The 16,247-nt window shown below is 45.4% G+C and overlaps 1 protein-coding gene across 7 annotated transcripts in view; it reads left to right on the top strand.

Annotated features, from left to right (window-relative positions):
• LOC109887933 (transcription factor 12-like) overlaps nt 1-16,247 on the top strand; it is a 95,956-nt gene that overhangs the window by 63,366 nt on the left and 16,343 nt on the right. For 5 of the 7 annotated variants that reach the window (XM_031811441.1, XM_031811403.1, XM_031811411.1 and 2 more), the window contains exons 8-12: nt 143-195; nt 13,972-14,071; nt 14,785-14,924; nt 15,542-15,686; nt 15,806-15,876. In XM_031811441.1, the coding sequence (XP_031667301.1) occupies nt 143-195; nt 13,972-14,071; nt 14,785-14,924; nt 15,542-15,686; nt 15,806-15,876 (509 nt within the window). Of the gene's footprint in view, nt 1-142; nt 196-9,007; nt 9,241-13,971; nt 14,072-14,784; nt 14,925-15,541; nt 15,687-15,805; nt 15,877-16,247 lie in introns of those variants that run through there. The other 2 variants (XM_031811432.1, XM_031811425.1) reach the window with 2 other exon arrangements.

The raw sequence follows: 16,247 nt of genomic DNA, 5'->3' as shown, positions 1-16,247 counted from the left end.
TGTGTGCAAGAAAAGAATGTTTAGGCCAGGGATGGCATCCTCATCGTTCCCCTCTTTATGCCAGTGTGTGAATGAGTGTTGTGTTGTTTACATCCCACAAAGGCCCATTCTATTGCCTCAATCCTGTTTTATCTTTTCACAGATCCTCTACAAACAAAGAAAGTTCGCAAGGTCCCTCCTGGTCTGCCGTCATCTGTGAGTGGAAGATCATTTCATCTGCCTGCCATGCCTCTCATATATAAATAGATCTCTCAGTGAGCTTAACCAAACACACACACACAAACACACACACACACAAAGAGAGCTGTTGACATCAATGTCACACAAACTTTGCTGGGATTTTACTTGTTTTCCTTGACTCTTCAAAGACGTCCTCTGCAGTGGTACCTGGTTGATGTGTAAGGGAGCCCATAGCCCTGCCTTGTTGTTTGTGTGTGTGTATACTAGAGAGTGTGTGTATGTGTGTGTACATTGGGGTGATTGATTTTGGGGTCTGTCCTGTCACAGCGTGGTCTCCTCAGCTCCTCTCCTGGGACGCAGGGCTATGCGGGGCGCGGGGTACAGAGCTGTCGGAGCGGATCCCCGGGGCTGCTCTTTTGATGTTTAATTAGTCATTATGTAGCCAAACAGGAGGACAGACAGCGATTAATAGTGCAGAATCAGAGACATTTCCATGGGTAATAATCCCGGTGGAGCAGAAGACATTAGAATGCAGAGGAAGTGTGGAGCTCAGCTTGCCTCCGCCTGGGCCGGGCCTCATTAATATGCATAAATCACTAAGTCAGATGTTCATTGTGAAAATCCTGGTGGATTCTCAAAGCGGGCGATTAAGCCTTAACTTCCCAGCCACTGGTACCAGCCGATGCTTTTAATAACATTTTAAAAAATGGTTTTAGCAGAGATCCCTCTTTACTTTTGTGCTGAAGTCTTCTTCCCCAGAGAACAAGAAGGGGGCTTTGATGAGGGTGGCTCAGAGACTGGATTTGCTTTTGGGAGTTGTGATAATCGCGAGCGCCACCGCTGTTCCTCTGAAATCAGATATGGAACAAGACACAGGACATAAAAGAGAGATGTGTTTTGTCTCTGAATTTGTGTTTGAATGCTAGTTTGTCAGGAACAGAGGGAGGAAAGCAGCGGAGTGGGAAACGCACGCTGCCTCTCCCCTCCTGAAGTAGGTGAAGGGGATATGGGGGAGGGGGGGGGGGGCAGGAGACAGGGAGGGAGGCAGAGAAAGATTGGTTACTTTGCGGGGTACATCTCTTTGTGGTGTAAATGGGCGCAGGGCTTTTATTTGTCTCTGCTTAACACATGGGCGCAGGTGCACTATGTGACTCATAACAGTAGAATCAAAGCAGTACAATCCTGAGTGGAATAAGTAGAGGAGCTAATGCAGCTTCTTCTTCTTCTGTCACTCTGTGTGGAGAAGACGAGGCCTGGATGTTGGAGGAGTTAGTCTCTGATGCCAAGACTTTAACAGGGAAAAAGAGGCTGTTTTTCTCTTATTTCCTCTGGTTGCAGGGAAAGGTAAAGAGAGAGAGCCTGTGGTATGGGTGGTGTGTGGGGATGGAGGTTGAGTAGGCGGTGATGGAGGGCTGGTCTGGAGGCTTTTAGGAGGTGTTGTATGGGCCTGGTGGGAAGTGTTGGGCGAGAAGGTGGAGGGGACATGAGCTGCCATAGCTTGTCTTGCAACTGATTATAGGTGTCTAGAGGTTATATTCTGGCTGGTAGGAGGTGTGTGTGTGTGTGTGTGTCCATGCGTGTGTGTGTGTGTGTGTCCGTGCGTGTACAGGGGTTATCTGCAGGGACCTAGACTGGTTGTGGGCGGCAGACAGCGGTGGTGGAGTTTAGGGGTGTCGAGGGCACAGGCGCACCTGGAGCAGGGTTGCCAAGGGCAGCTGTGCCGTACTGGGTGAGGAGCCTGCAGTGTACCTGTAATGCAGAAATGCAGCTGGCTGCTGAAAGGCTTTTGCGTGTGTAAGCACCCAGGCTTCACCAGAGGCCTGAAGAGCTGCTTGATTAACAAAGTGAACACAATGCTTCATATCATTATTTCCCCTACTGGGAATTCTCGTTTATTTATTTCAAACTATTTTTTTTTCCATCCTCACCTAAAAATGGTTGAGGTGGTTTAGATTTGAAGAGCGGTGTGTTTTTAATGAGCGGCTGATGTGTGTATATATGATGTGTGTATATGTAGGATTCATATTGCAATCATAATATTTATGGGAGCACATCCTCTGTGCATTTAGGTTGTTCCCCTGCAGTATATACCAGGATGTGGAGGCCATCAGGGAGAGCCAGCCAGCTGCTGATTGCAAACATTCACATGTTTATACGCCAATCTCATCTCATATACACACTTTTTCCTTAACCCACTTTTGCAGTTCATTTTACGTACATGCTCCTTTTAGGGGACAGGAGCTACTGTACAGATGTAGGATCTTAATTTGATTACTCATTTGTTACTGAGAGTTTTCCTGCACAGCAGGAAATGCAAACTTGTAGTGTTTAAAGTCAATGTTTTAAAAAGTCTAAAGTTTGTAATTTCCACTTTAAAAAGTCAAACATGATTTGCCCTAACGAAAAATGTATCAACCCCTACAAAACAGTTTCATACATTTTTATCCACATAATAATTCACATTTCCTGTTGCTGCAGGATTATTATTGTATTATTCTGGCTCAAAGGAAGATCCTACATATGTAGGTGTGTCACCAACTTTGTCAGCCTGATAAGCACCATTTCCCTCTGAACAGTAGATCAATAGATAAACTGTGTACATAGTAAAATACAAATAAAGTGAGCAATGTGGCACAGACATGATGTAGTCCAGGGATCATCAACTAGACTCAGCCGTTGGTCAGGGGGACGGAACTTCATTACAAATAATATGTGGACTGTAAATTGACTGCAAGAAGCCCAAACAGATATTTGACTAAAATATAATCATTTCAAAGCATGTTGTATATTGGGGAACCCTCATAGTGTATATGTGCCCTGGAGTCCACTAGTCCCAATTCAAACACAATATTTATTGCTTCTGATATTTATATTAAATGTAGAACATAAATTCAGTACAATGAACACAAACACAAACACAAGCTCCTTAGCCATTGCAGATGATCAGAGGTTGACTGTATCGGTCTTAGGTCTTGTAAGGCTGACTTCATGATACAGTGGGCTGACTGTGGTCATAGCTAGATGTATCACTTTGTAAACTGAGCATCGCTCTGAGTGAAGACATAACGGTTTATCATTGGATGGACAGCATTCTGCGGAGCAGGGTTGCTGACGGGCAGCTGTACGGGCACCTGCGTTAAGGGTCCGTCTGACAGGAGGACAGAAGAGAGAGACGCGCCGTGGCGGCAGCTCTGTGGCTCGTGGGGAAAAGCTGTATCTTGTAGGATATTCATGTGTAGCTAGGAGGGCATTGCTGGTGTGTGTGTGTAAATAGCCAGGCTTTTTTTATGCGCCCTTGTCACTGGCACAACGGCTTGATGTGACACTTCCTCCATGGCTGTGGTGATGCTAGTCTGGAGGAGGGAAAGAAAGAAAGTGGCGGGAGAGGGAGGAGGTGGGAGGCAGAATCAACTCCCTTCAGGGACTTTTGCTAGCGAGAACCCTGGCTGTGAATGACAAAAAAGATTGTCATTTGCTTTTGACAGATCACTCAGACACCCTCGTTTCTGAGAGACTTTCACTTAGCAGGGAAACAGGGACTAGAAGAGAGGAAGTCTGCTCTGCTCCGGGCTCTGAGACTAAGACCCAGGATTTTGCCTAACAGTGTTTGGGTGAATGACACACAGAGGTTATTTCCTGTGTGTGTGTGTGTGTGTGTGTGTGTGTGTGTGTGTTTAGCTGAACTCAGAGAGACTACAGCCCCCTTTCATCGATGCAGCTACATGTATTTTGACTAGACAGCCATCTGCAGGCAGAGCAGGATGGTGCAGTAAGCATAGCTCATTTTGGGTTCTCTTTGAACCAGGGCAGGTCAGGACCTGGCAGAGGGCAGCTCTTGTGAGTAGACGTGCCTTTGGATGAAACGCGTCAGCAAAGCCTTCTGCAAATACAGCCAAACAATCATTGTTTGATGTGGCCCTTTCATGTAGGCACAGTTGTATCGTCTCAAGTGATCTGGATATCCTTGTTGTCTGGCTGTTTCACAGCATCAGATGACTTACCAGACAACAGTCGTTATGCACTGTACCTCGACATTCTTGTATCCATTTTTTTTTTGATTAAGCATTTATTTTAATTTCTCTCTTTTTTAATTCAATAAGGGTTTTAAGAGTATGGTCATTGTGACATGGTCATGGAATGTGGGTTGACATGCTCCATTTCATTTTCTAAAATCAATTCTAGAATATTAATAGTACTAAACAGAACAGGACTGTCTTTCTGTCTACCTCTGCCTCCTGGCAACAGACCAGCTCCCATCCATCTCTGGGTTGGCAGGATGTCCATTATCTCAACACCTATCAGGTCAGCAGGTCAGAGTCAGACCACCAGGGGGCAGTGTGCCAGGCTCTGCTGCTCTGCTCTGACCCCTGTCTGAAGACCCTATGGGGATGAGCTCATTAGATATATGCCCCTTGTTTGCCTGGGATGATCCTGAACAGAGATTCTCACCCCCTCCCTCCCCGGGGCCTTGCCTTGTTGTGTTTATCGGTCTTTGGGTTGCTCAGATTTAACAATGACATGAGAGGCGGAGATAAAGGAGAAGGCCAACAACTCCAGAGGTCCCTGCTGCTTTCATCTACAAGGAGAGAAACAGAGTTAAAAGAACATGAAGCAGAAATGAATGCACACATTAAAGTCATTACTCACATTTCGGCCTGTAGTAAATGATTAATGTAGGGCCTGGCTGCGTGAGTGCACCATGTTAATGCAGACCTTGGTTTTAGACTGCTGCCTGGCAGGCTTGGCACTGTGCTCTGTCAACAATCACTAGTGATTAGGTTAATAGAGTGTGTTAGTTGGAGGTTGTTTAACTCTAAACCACACCAGAGTGGCCAGTGGGGTATACTACAAAGCAGGATCAATGAGTTAGCCAGCTAACTTGTCTTTTTTGAAAGATAAGCTTGAAATGAGTATGGTCTAATTGGCTCAACAACCAAAAACACATATATAAGTTTAGGCTTCTCAATGAACCAGAAAATCAATAGTTATTTCTAGTTGTTTATCAAAGTTAGCTGGCTAACTCATTGATCCTGCTTTGTAGTATACCCTCTGGTGTAAGAGAGTGTCAACAGGTGAAACTCACGTTATAGGCTGTATCTGCAGACCCAGTTGTAGGTCAGTTACCCCCCTAACGCAGTGGAGGGTTTCCTCAGAGTGTGTAAGTGAGAGCCATGTCAGGGCGCTTTGATTGGATTGGTCCTTCTTGGGTGCCTGGTTGTGCATTGGACCAGTGAAAGACTAGAGGACACTGGCAAGAACACTGACCTACTGTACTAGGCTGAACTGGATAGAGAGGCTCAGTCTTAATGTCGTGGCTCAGAGATAGCCTCCTTCCATCCAGCAGCTTTATTCATGCGTATTGGATCTCTGTGTTTATGTAGTACACATTGCCGTTGTCGTGACACCCTTTATATTAATACAATTAATTGGTTCCAGAATCATTTTTGATGACTTAGAACAAACAAAGAGACAAGGAAGGAATTCAATGTGATGTTGCTATGTAGCTAGAGCAGTGTCCTATCACTAAATAACTTTATGAACAGTTGTTTGTCCGGGAGGATTTGGATGACAAAGGGCAGAGTTGATGAAAGGGAGTTGGGTGGAGTGTTATTTTGTGGTTCGTAGGGAATGTGGTTCAGATCATATTTGGATGGAAGAGAGAGAGAGGGTCTATGTTCCAGCCTATGTTGAATGAACTCACAGAAGTTTAGGGGTGTACTGAAAAAGATCATATGAGGCATGTTTGTGGACTGGAGATCCATGTTAACTCTGGGGAGGGCAGGGTGTCTGTCTGCCTGTCTCTCTGTGTCTGTTTCTCTGTGTATCTCTGTGTCTCTCTGCATGTCGGTCTGTCTCTCTCTCTGTGTGTGTGTGTGTGTGTGTGTGTGTGTGTGTGTGTGTGTGTGTGTGTGTGTGTGTGTGTGTGTGTGTGTGTGTGTGTGTGTCCTATGCAGGTCAATCAGTCAGCCAGGCCAGGAGTGGCTCAGCCAGGATTACCATAGCTACATGTACGTATGTCTGGCAGAAGCTAGAGGAAGTGTATGTTGACTCAGTCACACAGAATGAGTGCTTTATAAATAACCGTAAGGCACCTTTCTGCTTCATACACATATGCAAAGTGTTAGGGAAATATGGTCAGGGGGGAGTTGGAAGAGGAGGAAACGTATCTGTCGTTAGAGATTCAGCAGTTAGAGATACTCTAACATCTCAAACTGAAGCAGAGCCAGTAGCACTGCACTGTATGCCTGCTCTGGAACAGCCTACAGATGACAAAATGCCTGTTCTGTGCTGTCTATGCAGTCGTAAATCATTGGAGTTAACGTGTAATGAATGTGTAATTAAGTCAAGGCAAAGCTTTGTGTTATAAACTTCTTGTGGGGTTTTGGGCAGATTAAGAACCCCCCCCCCCCCCCAGCACCCCCGACCAGAGCTTCTTACAGGAAACAATCCCCCCATCCAGTCTTATGACATCATGGCTAAATCCATACGTGAGATGGAGGTGACCTCAGTGGGTGGATTTGCAGTGGATCTTTTTTAACACCCAAACAAATCCCAGGGGAAAAAGCATGGCCAGTGGCTCAAATGTGATTAGAGGGGGGAGTTGTGTGGACAGGTGCATGGCTGGGTGGCTGCCAGTGAGGTAACACTTGGCCCACTTTGACACAGATGCAGACTGGTCCTGTTTCTTGGTGGCTGATGGGTCAGGGGTCGGGCCCAGGTTCAATGTTGATGAAGTGATCGAGGGTGGTGGTCCTGGCTCTGTCTTAAGAAGATTAGTGTTTAGGATGAGAACTGACATGGTTCAGAAGCTCAGGAAGTGAAGTATGACAACATGGGCGTCTTCTCAGTAATACAGCTAATATCTGTTTGTCTGTTAGACAAATGTAAATGATCCCAAAGTGTCCCTGTGTCACAGATCCCTCTGGAATTTTCATTGCGCACACCTGGCCCCTATTCCCACTGATTATATTTGTATATATGTGCCCTTTGTTTACCATGGTGCTGTCCATTATTGTTAACATGTCCGTTGGTGCGTGTGAGTACCTGTGCTGTGTGTTTCGGGCTTTCGTGCCCTTGTGAATTGCGCAGATGTATTTATTCGAGGTACTCCTCGCTCTTTTGTTTGGGTCTCAACCCTGTGTTTTGTGTACGTGTTTGTTTGGTCTTCGTCCCCGTGCCTTTACACTGCACGCCGTAATTTGGGCTGAATAAAAAAACCGATTACGCATTCCTGCACCTGTCTCCCGACTCTCTTCATGCCAGCGTGACACCCTATGTCTGCAGCTACATGTTGTATGCTGTGTTTGTGAGTAGTAGTAATGCGCCTGCTTTTATCAATGTTGTGTCCATCTCTCTTTACTCATTCTCTTTGAGCTTTCATGTTCTTTTCTCAGCACGGCCTTCTGTGTCTGGACCCGTTTTTGGACCCTTCAAACGCACATTTTCCTTAAAGCATCAACTTGAAACGGGTCCAGATATAAAGTGGTACCAGCATGTGGACCCCAGTGCCTTGGAAGAGTTTAAAAGAATCTCAGAGAAGAAAGAGGAATACATAATAATAGTACTGAAGGAAGAACATAATAAAGCCTCGTTTTCTTTGGGAAAGGAGACTTTCATCTTTCTATAACAATAATGCTCTCAATGAGTGCACAGGACTGTGTTTAGTCCAGGAAGCTTCCACTGGCAGACATGAAAGGCTCCAGGGAGGCTGGATGGAGTGGGCTTTAAAGGCTCTGTACGGCACACGGGTCAGTCCTCACCTCTCGCCTCGCTCTTCCTCCTCTTCCCTTTCTCCTCCTCTCCTCTTTCTCCTCCTTCAATGGAGGCCGACATGGAACAGCAGAGCGGTCTGAGAGTGGCAGACAGTGAAATGAAATGGCTGTGGCTGTTTTGGTTGTACCCCTCTGCGTCCTCCTGGCCTGTGGTGTACGTCTGAGCTTGAGGCCCCCGGGGGTTTAGGAAATGGAGCATCACAGTTCTGTTGCCTGTCTGACGTCATGGCCCGGCCCCTCTGCAGCTGTGGCGTGTGTTTAACAACTCTCTCTGTTTACAGTCACCGTCGTGACAAGGGGGTTCATTCTGACTATAGGGAAAGTGTAATTGTTATGGAAGCACACAGTATACATGAACATTCTCACTAAGACGTTCTACAACATTCTAAATGTTTCTTTCTCCTTCTCCCTGTCTGTTTTTATGACTCTGTGTATTCTACCTAAGAATCCACATTTAATTTGAGGTCTTATTTTTCCTTCCTATTTTCCTTTCCTTGTTGAGAGTCCACTTTCCCATATTGGTTGTTAATTGGCATAATGTTGAGTGTGGGAACAGGTTCAGCTCCTGTCTAGATGGTTGTGTATAAACCCTATCCCTTCATGTTACCTCACCGCTAGCGGACTAATTCAGTTATTACAAAAACAACAGTTTAGCCTGTTTAGGATTAAAACCTGTGTGGGAGAGCATGTTTATTGCTGGCTTTTATTTACACAGTAATTTGTTTGCTTTTGAATAACGTAAATTAATGATATCGTGCCCAAAGCTAAATAGTTTTAGTTCAATCTCCGATGCAGAAAATCTAAATGTTTATTTTTGGGAGTTATATATTTTTTCTCCTCTTTCTAAATCAACTCACACATTTGTTTTCTGTCCCACCTCCTCGCTTTAACTTTTTTACCCCCCCTCCCCATTCGCCTACCCTCCCCCAATCTGCTTTCCTCTTTGCCTCAGCACTTATGAAGCTTAGTGGGAAGAACCATATCAGCCCCTCCCCTTCTCTCTACCGCCCCCCCTAACACTGTGGCGAATGGTTCAGCCCTGTTTTGCATAAGTTTCCTCTGAGTAGATCCATGTGTGAAGGGCCAGCCCAGGACTGAAAGAATTAGTCCCTTTTTAACGGGTTCGATGTATGTCTAGGGAGAAGGCTTGTGTGCTGCTGCTGCCGTGCTCTGAAACAGTACACTTGCTCCAGTCATCAGTATAATAGCCGAAGCTATCATGTATTGCGCCTACCCTGTCCCTGGAATGGGCAGCAACTCCTTAATGTATTACTACAACGGGAAATCGGTGAGTTCTGTCTGCGGGAGAAAGAGAGAGAGAGAGAGTGTGTGTGTATCCATGTTTGTAATTGGCCCTCGGGTATGGAATTGCAGAATAGTGTGTTGTCCGGCTGCACAGCATGTTTCTCGGCTCTAGAGTATATCACTCCTCTCTGCTTTACTCTCTCTCTCCTTTTCTCCCTGCCCCTCTCTCTCTTTCTCTCTCTGTATCTCTCTCTCTCTCTCTCTCTCTCTCTCTCTCTCTCTCTCTCATTTTCCCTCTCTCCTCTGTGGACTGATTTTTCCGTTGCCTCAGTTACAGCTGTGTGACAGTACCATTTGTTTTTCTTTGCAGTTCAAATAGAGGACTTACTTCATTTCTTTCTCAATATGTTCCAGACATGTTATAGCCTGAATCTGTTAGATGGTTCACTTCTTCTTTTATTAGCTAACCATGTATGTCAAAACGTACACTTAATTTCAGCACAGACTTCTCTATTAGAGATAAAGCAGAATATAAGCAAGGCACATCAATTGTATATAAGTAGGAACAAATATCAATATGTGGATGTGTGTGGTTGAAAAAAAGTTAAACACATCATGTTTTTTGTCTCTCACCTCTGTTCGTAGACAGACAGACTGAAAATATTATTTTTTAGCTGTGAATTTATTTTTACTGGCTGGTTGGTTCAGCACTGAGACTGGGTTGAAATAATAACATGTGGAAGTCTGGAAATGATTCAGGAAAAGAGGCTGCCTGTTAAGGTTAGACTTTCCTGTTTGTAGATTGAGCTCTGAGCACCAGCGTTGCTGTTATTCCATCTGTTTTTAATCACATCGGCATTCTGGACTCTACAGGGAGCCTAATGTGATTCCTGGATTGCTCAGTAAAAAACTCTTTGATTTCTGTGTTCCTGCAAAAACTTTTATTTTATGTGTCTGTATGTGGGAGAGTCTGTAGTGTGCGTGTGTGTGTGGTTGCGTGCATTTGTGTTTCGGTTTACCTGCCTCTGAGCTAAATTGAGTTTCCTCAGATGTTTGCAGTAATTGTGTCACAGGTGTAAAAGTCTCACTGGCACAGCTGTTGAATAAGAGATGAGCAGAGAAAAGTCTCTTCCTGTTTCCCAGCTTCTCTCCAGAGAGCAGAAACACTGAAACACCCAGTCAGCTCCATCCAGAAAGAGAACTCCACCATTCAGAGGCAAGGTCTCACTGGACCTCATTCTCTGAGCTTCTCTCCAGAGAGCAGAAACACTGAAACACCCAGTCAGCTCCATCCAGAAAGAGAACTCCACCATTCAGAGTCAAGGTCTCACTGGACCTCATTCTCTGATCTTCTCTCCAGAGAGCAGAAACACTGAAACACCCAGTCAGCTCCATCCAGAAAGAGAACTCCACCATTCAGAGGCAAGGTCTCACTGGACCTCATTCTCTGAGCTTCTCTCCAGAGAGCAGAAACACTGAAACACCCAGTCAGCTCCATCCAGAAAGAGAACTCCACCATTCAGAGTCAAGGTCTCACTGGACCTCATTCTCTGAGCTTCTCGCCAGAGAGCAGAAACACTGAAACACCCACCCAGCTCCATCCAGAAAGAGAACTCCACCATTCAGAGTCAGGGCCTCATTGGACCTCATTCTCTGATCTTAGAAACCAGGAAGTTGAACATTTCTATACTATTGTGAGATTCACTTTTATGAGGTCAACATGTTCAGGCTTGTGTTTTAGCCCTCCTCATACCCCATTAGGACAATGCCCTTTGTTCCTACAGCACCACAGATCACTTGATCTTTTTATATTATGTATTACCAGGAATGTCTTACAGGCCGGCAGAGGGAGAAAATTGGGAACGTGTGGCAGCACGGGTCAACTTTATGATCCAAAGCAGTCGATAAATAACCAACCAATACCAAGCTCTTTATCTTCTCTTCGGAGGAGGAGGAGGAGGAGAGATAAATAGTGTTTATTGTGAGCATAAACAAAACTCAAATTAACTTGTTGGAGTTTTGAGAGGGATTATTGTTTTTTTGGCACGAGCCTTAAAGTCTTTGATTTCTGTGTTTTTTGACGTATTAAGTGTTTTCTATTTCCGTTGTTTCCTCCAGTTCCATAGAAAATGAGAAACCCAAGCTTTAGAGAATTCAGATATTTGGGAGGATTTGGTGGGTGGAGTGTGTTTTTCTAAGGTGTGGCCTTTCCTGTCTAATATCCCTCAAGTGCACTGAGGACTGGACCAAGGAGGCATCCAGTAAATGACTATTTTTCTCAGGAAATATGGAATAACTGTTTACAGGACAAGATAACATCAGGAGTATGAGTTTTGCCTCAGAGTTTAAAATTAATGTTGACAGCTTCCCACGTATATAACACCTGATATCACCTCATTTATCAGAGTGCAGTTGGTCTTTGAAAATTGTGTTTCTTGAGACCTAAATCTTTGAGTTTTTAAGCATCAACAGCTTGAGGCTTGAGATGTCTCTGTTAAAGGGTTGCCTGGTACCAGGCTGCAGTGCTCAACATGCCCCATCAGGAAGGTGGTTCTGGGGCTGTGTAGCAGGGGACCATTGTTTTGGAGCTGCGTGCGTGCCTTTTAGCCTCTAAGTGTGTTAGATTTAGACTTGAAAAGAAAGGCCCTCGGGCATGGTTTGATTCCACATAGTGACGTGCAGAGACGGGATACTGTGTTGACACCAGCAGCCCACTGCTCTCAGCTGTTCTCTTTTGTGAGTTTTTGCTGCGGTGATAATTAATTTTTAAGAGGTTATTTTCGCCGTTGTCATTTGGTGTATCCATATGTTGACAATATAATGTTTTTTTCCATGTGCTGTTTTGATTGGTGTGGGGTCGAGATCAAAGGCGGGTGCTGCAGGCTGGTGATGTGTGGAAAGGTGTGGAGGGACTTATCAGCCCTCTCAGATCAGCCACAGAGACGAGAGAGTTGCAGAACAAAGCTCTGCCAAGAACCTACTGTCCCCATTCTCTCCAATCAGTGAAACAGTGAAATCTGATGCTTGTTGATATTAAGTCAAACATGAGTAAGCTCAGTGTATGAACCACAAACCCTGAATTAATGATTGCTTATGGATTATGGTGGCTACAGATATTCTTAAATTAAACGTGATGCGGAAAATATACAGAAACTAAACACCCAAACTCCAACAACTGTGCTGGTCCCGCTGGCCCTGCTGGCCCGGGCTCTGAGTGATGTCTCTTTAATTCACGTGGTAGTAAAAGGAAACCCAGGCGGGCTCTGTCCTCCAGAAGCTAGGGGAATGAGGCGCCCGGTGTTTGGGTGTTTTATTAATGCCTTGACTGGCTAGCCCAGTGTGAAGAGGACAATTAGCATCATCCACCACCATATGCTGCCCATTGAGGCTCAGACTGGGACAAAGCCAGGGCTCCTGTGTGAGGCTAACCTAGAATCTCCACGGGAGTCCCCACACCCTGGGTCACATGTGCGAGCCAGAGGACCCAAGAGATCCCCTCCCTGCTAAACGACATGTACAAAGGGTGCTGGAGTTACACACACACAGCTAATCACATGCTCACACACACTGCTTGTGGCCCTGAGTGTTGGCTAAGCTGACTGACTGATATGTTGTTCACGTGAGTGAGTATGTGTGTGTCTTTCTCTTGACGTACGTAGTAAAGTGATGACGAATTACATTTGTTGGGGTTGTGTCTCATAAATAAGATGATTATACTTCAGTAGGACAACAAAACATTCGCTCCAAGCCCACTGACACATCTTGTTGCATTAGGAAGCAACCTTTGAAGGTCTTGAAGGGCTCTGTTCACGCAAACAGATGAGTATGCCATTAGGCCATTAAAGAAGGAATTTATGTTGCTGGTGACTAGGGGGGGGGGGGGGGGGGGGGGGGGGCTGGGTGGCAGGTCTGGTAGTGATTTGTGCTGCATGGTGTTAGGGTTGAGGGACCGGCCCTCTTTGTGGCGTGGTGAGTTCACTGGCTCTCTCTCCCTCCATCTGGAGTGGATGAAGTCAGAGACCACATCACTAATGTTTGGCCTCACGACCCTTTGATCCTCCCACCCAGCCTGGCACAGCCACAGCTGCACAACAGCCCTCTGTGCCTCACCGCTCATCCCCTCCCTCAATCCCTCGCTAGCTCACAACCAGGTAGCAAAATAAAGAAAAGCACAGGCTCCATATTTGATTTTCTGATTTGATTTGTTTCTTTGGCGAGCTGCAATTGGCAGTGTTTTTATGAACGCTTGTGTGTGCTGGTGTCATTATAGTTCCATTAAGAGCTGAGACAATCTGAAATGCAAACACCCCCTGATAATCCAGTCCTCCCTCCACGAGCCTTCCAAATGAGCCCAGCTGCCACACCACTGGCTTCTTAAACTGGCACGGCTCAGTTCGTTCACTACATTCATTAAAGTAGACATGATTCCGGCTTCAACATACAGCGCTACTTTACAAATAACAGTCGTGTGAGGAATAGGGACAAATTTAGGCGAAGATACTCGTTTGCATCTAATGATGGTTAATGAAGCCGTCCTTAATGCACTGGCTTTAGATTGTGATCAACCCACCAGGCAGGGTGGTGGGGCATTAGAATTGTTCCTCTTCAACATCATCCTAATAACTCAACCAAATCATCATCATTATGCTCCTGCCACATACAGAGAACAGTCACAAGTTACATCTTAGAGGATAATGACTTTGACAAAATGCTAGACTGCCCTATGCACCTGCTGTTGTTATTCATGTTAATAATGTCTGTTTTCTTTTGGCAGGTGTATGCCCCGTCTCCCAACACAGAAGACTTCAACAGAGATTCTCCCTCCTACTCATCTCCCAAACCCCCCAGCAGTATGTTTGCAACCACTTTCTTTGGTAAGTGATTCTGACTTAAGACAGTCTCTGTCATGGAGTCTAAAGAAGCCAGTGTTATCTGTTTGTTCAATCTGAGGCGCTGTCTTTGTCAATGTCTTCCCCTGCCTGTTGATAGACAGTGGACCCATGAGAGAATATTTCTGGACAAACATACTAACATCACACGCAGTTACTCTCTCTGTAGTCACTCTCTCTGATGTCGCTAAACAGTTTCAAATGTTCAGCTCGATTTAGCAATTTCTTTCTTCTGGTAGACAGTATTTCACTGAGCCTGGTCTCAGTCGCCTGTCTTTGAAGGGATCTGGTTGGTTTCTGTTAGCCAAGGGAGGCTTAGTGTTATCTCAGCTGTGTCCAGGACAGGGCTTGTGTTTCAGTCCGAAGACCAGACTGGGAGAGTGAACAACCCCCTTGTGTGATCCAGAAACTCAGCAGAGAGGAGGTAGACTGCCCTCTGTGGAAAGGTCTCTCTGGGCTCTCATAATCAAGCTGTGTGTTGTGGTTTGCTTCATGGCGGTTCAGGCATATTGCATTTTATGTAAACTTGACTGGTTATTAAACTAAAGTCATTTAAACGTCTGCCCTCTCCTGGAATCAAATCCAGGATGTCTCTTCAATTGTTTGATCCTTTTGTTACATGAGTCATTATACTGTAAAGAATAGGGATGAAACTCAAGACGGATCAATTTCAACTCAACTCTGTTTGTTGTCATTAGATGGGTCCCACAACTCTTCTGATCCGTGGAATTCTTCCAATGGGATCAACCAGCCTAGTTATGGAGGAATGCTGGGAGGATCTTCATCTCACATGCCGCAGTCAGGAAATTACGTCAACATGCACTCACATGACCGCCTGGTAAGCAAACCAGCTAGTGATGTCTCAATGTTTCCCCTACCTATTCTTAGACAGTCTACCCCCTCCCTGTTAAGCTCTATTGCCCCTTGCTCATTAAACATTTGGCTTGCATTGGTTTCAATTGAATATTTGTGGTGTGCAATATTGCAGCCCATAATATTGCCCCCCCTGCCTACAGAAAAAGTCTGGCTACGGGAAACACTGTGACTGATGCGTATTCAGCCTCCATGTCCTGTTCTGCCCCATCAGAGCACATCCCCTCCTCTCTGCTGAGCCCGTAGTGAGAGTGATTGTTTTGAGCTGTGGCCTGGCTATCTCTCTATCTGATGTTGCTGTCTGGGCAGTATCTGTGTAAGACACGGCTGACCCCCTCTATCAGTGTTTCATCTGCTCTGCTCTGTCTGCCCACTGTGTCTCACTGGGACTCACAGGGAGCCTGCAGCTGCTGCCCAACCAAAGCCCTCTGTCTGTCTGGGCTCCACATTCATATAACCTCTCTTTTATCAAGTGATATTTTTTCACCACGCACAATGCTATTCTTACCACTGAACAAGTGTATGCACACACAATATTGCATTGTCCTGATGAACAAGTGTTTTGTCCTCTTTCTCTTTCAGAATTACCCTCCACACTCTGTGTCGCCGACAGACATCCATGCCAGTCTTCCTCCAATGTCCAGCTTCCACCGCAGCAACGCCAGCACTTCACCATTCGTTAACCCAACACACAACCCGCCTATCAACACCACCGACGGGGTCATGGGTACGGCGAATACTTGGTTGATCTACTCTTAAATATCAATAGGCGAGATAAATTCCTATAATGATGTTCTCTTCTTTAATCTATGCTCTGTGTTATAACTGTCCTCCTTGTTTCTGTAGATGCTGCAAATCGGGGGAACGCCACTGGAAGCCAGCAGACTGGAGATGCACTGGGCAAAGCTTTGGCTTCGGTGAGTATAACACACCCCTGTTGTCCTCTGGGTAAATGGGAAAGCCTCAAAAGAGATAGAAACCATGTTACAAATCCACAGAGGTTGTTTGTTGGGAGTAAAGCCCTATTGGTTTACTGGTAAATGGAGGCACAATCCATGCAGCACTTAAAATTGCACTCTCTCCCTCTGAATGGCAGTTTGATTGAGGCGTTAGGCTTACATGAATGGTTAGGAATCCTCCGTGGATGTCCCCTCTAGGTTGGTCCCCTCTCTGGGTGTGAATCCTGTGTTCTTGACTACAGTACCTTCTCCACTCACTTTAATATCAAATATATTTTTTTATTCCTGTGTTAAATTGAGATGGTGCATTATATTAATGGCCCTCTTCA

This window comes from Oncorhynchus kisutch, linkage group LG3 (assembly GCF_002021735.2).
Source record: "Oncorhynchus kisutch isolate 150728-3 linkage group LG3, Okis_V2, whole genome shotgun sequence".
Taxonomy (NCBI): domain Eukaryota; kingdom Metazoa; phylum Chordata; class Actinopteri; order Salmoniformes; family Salmonidae; genus Oncorhynchus; species Oncorhynchus kisutch.
Note: the sequence above shows the minus strand (reverse complement) of the source record. Positions and strands in the feature narration are given on the sequence as shown.